We start from the raw sequence: 10,365 nt of genomic DNA on the forward strand, positions 1-10,365 counted from the left end.
TCTTTTATTCTGCAAAGTGCATCTGAATGTTTAATGCATGTTTGCATATGGAATGCATTAAAATAATCCTAAAAAAAGAGCTGGTGTATATGATAAGTTCTACTTTTGAAGGTACAAATTGCATTGGCAAGAAATACATGATTTTGTGTGGATTGCTGTTAGAGAAAGAGACTGATGTTTTAATGTTCATATAGTGCAGTTACAATTTTCCATCCTTTAAATATAGTTGCTGTTTGTGTCTTGATAACACATATTTTACTTTATTATTTCTTCCACTCTTAAGAATAGTTTAATGTAAACATAAGCAAATATAATGAATGTTAACATCACTATCTGTTAAAAATGCAAAATTTTAAATTTCAAAACTAAATGTTTATGAGACTGTATAAAGCAGATAAAAGCAAGAACCAGCCCAAAGCCAACAATATAACATTTTAAGAAGTTAGTCCAATATTAATATTAATTTAGACCATAAACTTGGTTTAAAAACAGGTTGAAGTTAAAATGAGGAGGAAGCAGAACACATTTCTTGAGAAAGGGAACACCAGAAATATAATACATTAAGAAATAAGTTTGTTCCTTCTGCATCAGTATACTGGACAGAGTTCAATTGAATATAGGCAGTACTTCAAGTAAACTTTTCCATAGCAAACTTTTAAAGATCAATAAGGTACCAGCACTTTAAATTAAACTCAGAAGCAAATGAGTATAGTAATCAATGGGGCTGATAAGAGAATTGGTATACTCTGCTCTGAACACTAATACAAAGGTACACTGGGGAGTCCTTCCTATTCTCTGAGCTTGTTTGTTTTCTTGCAGTCATTTCTTTCCCCAACTAGGTAACATCATCAGTGCGAATTAGTTGATGTTACCTAGTTTGGGTAAAGAAACATCTGCAAGAAAACAACCAAGCTCAAGGAGTACCAAGGTTCTCTCATTTCAATCCTGAGCTACAAAAATGTTTCTTTATTGGTACAAAGGTACACTTAATTAGGATCACCATGTTTAGATGACAGGATTTAAAACTGTTATGTAGTTCTCTGAATTTTTGCTACCATCTGTTTGAAACAGCACCGTAGATCTGGTAAGCCAATTTTCATAACACCATTACAGCCCTAGGATGATAAAAATGCCACTTTTAATACTTAAATGCTCTAGAAGCATTATTTGTTCTAATTAGTACTAATACTTTTGAGGGACCAATTCATCTCATTAACATTTACAATTTGAAGCATTTAAACTTTGTGAATTTTTTTAATTAAAGAGAAACTTAATGTGGAAACTTAAAGATATATTTTAGCTGTTGCATTTCAGAAATAAAATATAAATTAATCTTAAGTTTATGTTTAGTTTTACCATCTTTATATATAAGTCTGTTCTCAGACTTATATGCAATTACTAAATACAATATGGAAACATATTGCTGAAAGTTACTGATCATCATTGCCATCATCATCATCATCATTTCAGCTGCAAATGTACTGGTTTTTCATTAAAAACCAAAAATGATAGAACTGAATTTTTGATCATATAGCCTGGTTTTTATCCTCTGTACAGTCAAAACATTTCAACTAAAATAATATTTCTTCAAAGACCTTTCTTTAATTCCTAAAAAAATGTTAGTGAGGTCTGAGTTGACTTAGCATATTCTTAGAATAATCTGGAAAATAGGTGACTTTGTTTTAGCCAGCCAGAAGAAACACTAGAATTAATTTCAAATGGATAATACAGCATTGTGTAATCATTCAAAGACAATAAACTATTCATCATCAGCACCAAACATGGTTCTTTTCCTATTTGTTTGTTTTTTACATTTTCATCATTCATTAATTTTCCTTTTATGCCTGACTAAACAGCCCATCCAGTGTGTCCATTTAAAAATATTCCAGTTTCGGCCTTCCAGTTTTGCGTCACGGTGAGACGGGACGCAGGAAGGCAGAGCTCTGCTTTCCACACCCGATTCGTCCTGCTGGGCCCCCTGAAAAGGGCCTAAAGTCGTCCCAAAGAGGCAATGAAGAAGAAGGGGTGCCTTGTCAATCATGGAGAGGCAGTGGTCTCTCCATTCAATCCAAGGAAAGCCCTCTAAACCGGCAGGAGAAAGACCGGCCACACCTCTGTGGCTGGCCATTAGCTGCTGATAACCGAAGAACAAAAGCTTTAATTAGCATCGTAAACTGCATGTTGGGACTGGGTGAGAATATTGATCCTTTCTTTACTATTTTACAACTGAATTTCCTGGGAAAGGCTCTCAAGAAGCTTAAAACCTCTTGATGTGAACGGAAGTGGTGTTTTAAATTTTATGGGGACAGAAATACACAATATTGAAATGAAAGTAATACAAAACTATAGTTTTGATAAATCTAAGCACTGAAATAATTGTTAAGATTTTCTCTTTGGAAAAAAATTATTGAGGTGAAATATAAGAAATATAAGAAATCAACCCTTTGTTTTAAGAGTGGAAAATGGATTTTGATTGACATCTAATGGTGGATTTGAGTACAGCACTGTAACTAGCTTCTTGGCTGCTTGGTGACTTTCAGCTTGGGAGAACAGCTGGCAGTAAAGGAAAATATTTTGCCATATTTATCATCCTGACTTTCTTGGACTATAAATACCTACTGAGCTTGGACTTTTAATCTCAAGAGCTAGTGGAAGAGAAAGAAAAATTTGACTTTTGAATTCGTCTGGCTTCAGGGAAGTTGAACATTTTGAATACTTGAAACATTGTGGATTACAACCTGGCCTGACTGATAACTTTCAGAATACTTGAGACAAAGGATTACTATAAAATATTGCTATTAGGACTGGATTATAAAGGCTATATACAAAGACCAGAAAACTAGAGGAAATTTTGTTCCACTCTTGCTGAGACTGGTGATACTAGAGGATACTCAAGAAAAGACAAACACCTTTCAGAAGGAAATACTTTCTATTTACAGCAAATTCATCAAACAATTGTTGCACACAAAGAGGACATAAAAAGAAACCATAATGAGACTAAAAATAACCTAGATGATATAAAGGACCAAATCTCCAAATTAAAGCTACAACTGGAAAGCTCCCAGACAACAACTACAAAGTATGAACAAATAAACCAGAAATCAGAGGGTGAAGCAGAAGAAATGGACTTAGAGATGGAGGAGATAGGAGACGGGAAATATGGACTGCCATACACAAAATACTGCAAGACCTACCTATAACAATGAAAATACAAAAGACTCTTTACTCATTTCTCCAAAATACACCTGATGACAAGGAAGAAGATTCTAGAAAATGGAACATAGAGCGGGCAAGGGAAATGTCTAGGGCAGAGGTCCCTCATCTTTTGGGCACCAGGGACCGGTTCCATGGAGAAAGGTTTTTCTGTGGACTGGAGGGGGCATGGTTTTGTATACTGCCTGCATCTCGCAGATGGGGCTTTGCTTGTTTGTGCAGACCGGTTGCTGGTATGTTGCAGCCCGGTACCAGTCCACAGACTGGGGGTTGGGAACCCCTGATCTAGGGAATGTAGATGGACGGAGTTCCCCACCAAAAATACTCTACCTAAATTGTCTTTCTCATGCCAAGCAGCTTTCACAAAAATAGAAAGAAAATTCTTGGGCGATTTAATTTCCTTGGTCTGGAAAGCTGCTTGGCGAAAAAAGAAAGCGATAGTTAGACTTAAAAAAATAATGGATTTGATTTATCATAGGGGGCACTATCTGTTTAATATACCTGTTTGAATATGATTAAAAGAACGGATGACCCTTAGATATAACTAGATTTTTATAATGGAAGATATGATTTAGAACTAAAATAGCATTTTTCTTCTTTTTTTGATATGGGAAATTTGAAAATAAGAGGATTGGTATGAATAATTATTTTAGCTATATAAATGTAATAAATATTGAGAAAATCATAACTGACAAAGATACTTTAAATATTGATGGGAAATCAAACTTAATAAGAGCACAAAAACAGGATATTGACGTGAATTGATATTATTGTTATTTCTATAATAGTAAAATATGACGAAGATGTTTATATCTAATTTTGTATACATCAACAGTACTAAGAATTGTAATTGTTTAATGAGGGGGGAAAGGAAAAATATGGGGAAGAAAGGAAGATCAAGGAAAAAATTCTGGATTGTGCAGTACTGAATAAATTTATATTGAAGAAGTTAATGTTCAAAATGTGAACCCAGACAACATGTTGTTTACCAAGCTCTAAAGATTATAATTTTTTAAAATTAATAAAAGTTATAAAAAATAGAAATATTCCAGTTTCACCTTAAATAATTGCTGCCTTCTTTCTTTTAATTCTTTGTGGATAGAAAGAGTTAATCATGTAGATATCCTGATATGTAAATAGAACAGAAATTCAGTCACTTATAGAACCGGCCAAATACCTCTAACATATCTCATCTTATCTCAGCAACAAATGGATGGTGCTGTGAGAATACTATAAAATTAAGTTTTCTACATATGATCATACAGAACATTCTCAAATGAGATCTTTGTAGGTTAGAGAACAATTAACAAATTCTAGTTAACCCTGAATCTCTTTTAAGGCACCTATGCCAAGAAGTATTACATGTGCCTGTTTACATTTTTGCTGAAAAACTTATTGATTTACTGTATAAGAAACAATAGTAATGAACAATCTAATTGCATTGCTACTTTCAGCCACAACGGTTCTTTCAGTTAAAGGACACTCACATGCTGCTGCTGTTTATAAGATGATACTTTTATCCAGTATATCAAAATCTGTATTTATATCTACTGGATATCTATTTGGTCAGCTCATGGCGGCGAACATACTTAATATTAATGCCTCCTATTTTCCCCACAGCAACAACCCTGTCAGCTGGGTTGGGCTGAGAGTGACTGGTCCAAAACCACCCAGCTAGTTTCATGTCTAGAATCCACAGTCTCTTGGTTTCTAGATCAGCATCTTGGCCATTGCACCAAACTGGCTTCCATAATGCAACTCTTCTGCAGTTAAAATCTGTCACATCCCATTTCCAGGCATTAAAACTGTATTCTTTGCTTACCTGAAAATGGGATAAATATGTTTATTGGGCTTGTAAAATTCTAATTGCCTTTTGTAATTTTAGCTGTAAGCTCCTAGAAAACAATTGGTGTGTGTGTGTGTGTGCGCGTGCGTGCGCGATTATGTGTGTATATTCACATAAGCAAAATGTGTATGCATGCATAAAATACCATGTTCACACAGAAATGTTTAGTATTGAGTAAAGCTTTGTGGTCAGTTCTATAAGTTTGTTATGCACATGTAGTTCGTTTAGAGGAAAGTTACAATTGTCTAAATATAGATCATGTTTATGATTCCAGTGTAATCTTGTAATGAATGATTGGAACTGCATAAAGATATAGGAAACAACTTACATAATTTAACTTAAACTTGTAAAAGCTGAACTCAAGAAGATCTATGCCAAAATGCTTTAATACAGTACTAATGTATATTAATATAGCAGTATAGACACAAAGAATCAGGATCATTTGTAAGGTTGAAGCATGGAAGATTTATTCAAGTCTATCCACAAGAATCTGATCAACTAAAGTTTAACACTAATTTGGTGCTAGATAAGGGTCAGTGGAATTCAAATGAGACTAGACTTGAATGTCTTATGGCAATGCAAAGACTCTATTGTGATGTGTTTAACTCCACCCACAGCTTTGCCTGTTCTTACCCTATAGCACCATCTTAAATTATGTAATATTTTTATTCTAGAATTATTATTTAAAAATAGCAGTAAAGATCTATTTAAGATTGATTAAATGGGGGACTCTGTTCTTTGGTATATTTCTTTCATTTCACTTGTTCTATAATATACCACTATAAACTAAGCAATTATACTTTTTCATGCAACTGTTAATACTGAGTAATGATACTGATATTTTTTTCAGGATAGGGTGTGGGCCAATGTAGGGAAGAGTTTAAACTGCATCATTGCAATGGTGGACAGATTGCTTGAAAAGAAGAACACTCCCAGCATCAGTAAGGAAAATGAGAAAGAACCTTCATCAACATCTCACATAAGTGGTAAGGAATGCATTTTTATTGTTGCAAAAGAAAAGTAAAATAAAATGGTAAAATCAGATAGTGCGGATAGTCCAGTTCTTCACCTTTTATATTAAAAGGCTATTTATCAGATTATGAATTGGTAGCATAATCTGATATTGCCTGAAGTTATCAATTTGACACTTATCTCCTCTCAGTAAACTGCATGCTGTTTTCAAAATAAAGGTATTAGTATTATGATTAAACACTGGGATAATAGTTCTGAAACTTCTCAAAATTAGTGACCGGTGGAAAGGATAATTAAATTTCAGAAATATAAAAAGGGCATGAAGACTTGAGGAACTGGCCTCTGAATTATGGCAGCTACTATTTCTAATATCATAATTTATAACTTATTCTGAAGTATGTCCCCCTCTTAATTCCATGGAGTGTAGTCCAATGTAAGGTTTTAGAAGTACAGATTAATATTTTTCTGTACTAAGAAATTAAGAAAGATGGATTCCAACTCTTGAAAGGAATTTTCCTAATAAAAAGGGAATAGCTGGTTTAAAATGTGAGAAAAGGTATGACAAGAGATATGAGAAAAGGAGTGAAAAATTGAAATAAAATAATATAACAGTGTGATATGGAAACTAATGAACTGAAAATGATAAACTGAAGAATATGAAGGAATGCATGAATGGATGGCTTTTAAATGGAAGGAAAGGAGCCCGAAAATTAGTAACATAATTGCTCATAGCCAGAATTTGCAGTTGAAATAGTGAAGAAACGTAAGAGTCATGAGGAAAATTAACAGCTCTAGAAACATATTGACAGTAAAACCAAAAGGGAAAGATTGGTTTGTGAAACAGACAATAGGCCTCAGGGAATACAGATAGAATGCCAGAGGTGCAAAGTTAGTGGCATGCTATATAACACTATTAATATAAGCTCAGATACTTTAGTCCAATTAGCTTTATAGATAAAATTGCATGACTAATTAATTGCTGCTACCTGATATATGACCACAAAATACTTGATTTTATTGAGCAGCTTTTTAAAGAGCCGGTATCCATAATCTGCAGGTACCACTAAATTATGATTGTTTATTTGGAACAGTCATGTTATAAGCAGTTATCTCTTTTGTGTCATCATTTAAGATTTATATATTTAAATTAGACTCTTCTCTAAGTTACCTTGGTAAAAGATGAGTCGAATGCATTCTATAATGAAAAAAGTCAGGAACACATTAAAGCAGGAGTCCCCAACCCCCGGACTGTGGCCCACTACCAGGCCATGCCCTATTTGGAACCGGGCCGCGCGAGCAGTGGGCTGGCAGACACATGCAGCTCCACTTGCGCAAGCAGCACCCCAAAGGTTTCTCTCTTGTGCGAGTGGAGGCCTGGTTCCCCTCTCCCCCCCCAGGCGGGCAGCCAAGCCACCTGCTCCTGATGCTCCCAAAGCGGAGCGATGAGAGCAAAGATTGAGTGGAACAAGCACTCCCTGCTCAGCTTTGCTGACTCCATGAGGCTGCCTGTGCAGGACAACCGATCCTCTTTTGGAGCGTCAGGCAGCCTTGGTTGGTCTGAAGGAACATGAGGCCGTGCCCCCAAAGGCTTTTCTTCTCCTCGCCAAAGCTTTTGCAAATGCACAAAAGGCTTCGGGAGAGGGATCTCGCGCTGCTTCAGGCCTTCAGTCCCTTTGCAAAAGCTTTTGGCATGAGAAGCCTGAAGAAGCACGAGACCACGCCCCAAAGGCTTCTCTCTTGCATGAGTTGGATGCGCTCTCCCCTGCCCCCAGCAAAGGTTGGAGACTGCTGCATTAAAGCATCTGGATATTTATTCCAGACTATTATGTCCAAGTCTCCTGTTTTCCTCCATAAAACTCTTGTAAAATGACAACCGTGAGACCTATTAAACATCATATTTGCGAAAGAAATCAGCTTTCCACCATTTCACCCTATCTCTGCCTTTATTTTCCATTAGCTTTGTCATATTATGGGTTTTGCTGAAATAGATAAAAAATGTATGATGAGTAGTAATTAACTGAATAGCATGTTAAGATTACCATTCTTTTGAGTGTTTATAATTTTAAGAAGTGGTAAAAGACAGAAGCTTTCAATTTTTGATGGATGCATTTTTCACAGTTCAGAAAGTCATTCTAAAAGACAAAGTATCTGGAGCAACAATGCATGCCAAAAGGGTTAGACTAAGTTAGAAATTAAGTTTACAATGAATATGTAGCTCATGATTACATTAAATATTATTTTTAAAAAATATTTTTTGGGAATTGGCAATCCTTACTTTTGATAGCTCAAAAGTACCTCACTTTCTCAACTTGGTGAATCTTTGATTTCATTTAACAGGATTTATGCATTATCTTTGAATGCCAAAAAAATAGCAACATTTCTAGAAATACAGGCACTGAATGCCAAAATAGATGTTGAATTACCAACCACACCATGAATTTCTACAAAATGTAATCAGCTCTCTGTTTTATTTTTTAATTTTTGTTAAATTCTAATATTAATGTTTTTAAAATAAACATTACAGTTTTCATGCATGCAATGTTATGGAGTACACACTTGTAAACACTGTTAGGGATTTGTTAAATAGGCTCATTTCAGTAGTTCTTATTTCTGAGACCTCATCTTTAGATCCAGGGTCCCTTAGACTTTAGCAGCAACTAAATTCAAATCAATCAACTGAGCAATTTTCAACTGGCAGAGTGTTTTTTTACTACTATGGATTGCAATGACATTTCCCATTTGATTATGAGCTTGACTGATGAATATTTTGGTTTGGGATGTGCAAAGGTTTTTTTTTCCAAAGAAATGTTACATTTTTCAATAAGTGATAATGAATTATTTCAAAGTGCCTCTGCTGATGTTTCTGTGATTGCCTTGATGGTATGCTGGGATTATAAGCAGAGATTGTAACAATCATAAATACCTAGTAAAATCCTCCTCATGAAAGTCCATTAATGCATCTGCAATAGCAATAAAAGTGCCGGAAAAGTTTTTGTTTCTACCAGAGTGAAACAGTTACATTTAATTATTATTCATATTTGGACTGCTCTGCATTTTTCATACAAACTGGGGAAGAAGGTCTTTCTCCCACAATTGGGAATAAAAGGATTTTATTCATATCTATTGAAGCAGCTAGGGGAATACAACATAATATAGAATACCATATCTCCAGAAAAATAACTTTCACATTAATTTTATATTATACTATGAATATTTAGCAATATATGAAAAAGAATAAAATAATACAAAATGTCTACACTCTGTATTTTACTTTGCTTATCATGAAATTCTGGTTCTTAAACATACTTAAAAATATTAATGAAAAACATCAGCCTTGCAAATGATTCAATGGTGAACAGGAAGTACAAAGAAATATAACATACCCTTGGTTGTTTAATACATGTGTATTAGATTGTACAACTCAGTAAATAATATGTATAGCTAAATTAATTATCAAAAATCAAGATTGTTACATTTGTCAAGAAATATGAACTGCAAACTGCAATGTACATATAAATATCCCAAACAACAGCAAATATATACATTTTTATATCTTGTTAAACTACTTGGTAAACATGGGAACAAATCAAGAAATTTTAAGGCATTCAAATACTCATAGAAAAGTAGTGGGTACTATCTTGTCTGCTGGGAAAATGACTATACGTGCTTCTATCCATTTAACATACAGAAGTGTGCATTAGCAATGTCTGTGAAACATAAAACTACAATAAATGCTATGGGAATAGGTTATTTAAGTATGTGTGATAAAATAAGTGAGATCATTAAAAATGAGTGAATGTGGACTGAATACAAATGTGAATGACTATTATGAAAGAAAAATATATAGGTGATTTGATCATGTAGAAAGAATGAATATTGATATCATAAATCAATTATATAGTATAAACAATTGAGAAGAAGGATAAACATATGATAGGCTTTTCCAAAAGGGAAAAAAGCGAACATATAAAAGGCAAAAGACAATGCATGAAGCAGTATGAAGAGGCAAGAGGTTTTTGCCAGGAAGGAATGGGAGTAAATTATTTACAGCCATATTTACTATTTTATTTTCTTGATAGTTTCAGTGGTAGTAACTGTGAGACCTCGGAGTCCTAGTGGACAATTGCTTAAATATGAGCCAGCAGATTGCTGCAGCTGCCAAAAAGGCCAACACAGTGCTAGGCTGCATTAACAGAGGGATAGAATCAAGATCACGTGAAGTATTAATACCACTTTACAATGCCTTGGTAAGGCCACACTTGGAATACTGCATCCAGTTTTGGTCACCACAATGTAAAAAAGATGTTGAGACTCTAGAAAGAGTACAGAGAAGA

General features: G+C 34.4%; 1 protein-coding gene across 2 annotated transcripts in view; it reads left to right on the forward strand.

The window, feature by feature from the left end:
* Positions 1-10,365, forward strand: part of INPP4B (inositol polyphosphate-4-phosphatase type II B) — a 134,571-nt gene that overhangs the window by 66,698 nt on the left and 57,508 nt on the right. For both annotated transcript variants that reach the window (XM_015817180.1, XM_029284388.1), the window contains exon 15: positions 5,910-6,045. In XM_015817180.1, the coding sequence (XP_015672666.1) occupies positions 5,910-6,045 (136 nt within the window). The remainder of the gene's footprint in view (positions 1-5,909; positions 6,046-10,365) is intronic.

Source organism: Protobothrops mucrosquamatus, unplaced genomic scaffold (assembly GCF_001527695.2).
Source record: "Protobothrops mucrosquamatus isolate PMUCROS unplaced genomic scaffold, P.Mucros_1.0 scaffold559, whole genome shotgun sequence".
Taxonomy (NCBI): Eukaryota; Metazoa; Chordata; class Lepidosauria; order Squamata; family Viperidae; genus Protobothrops; species Protobothrops mucrosquamatus.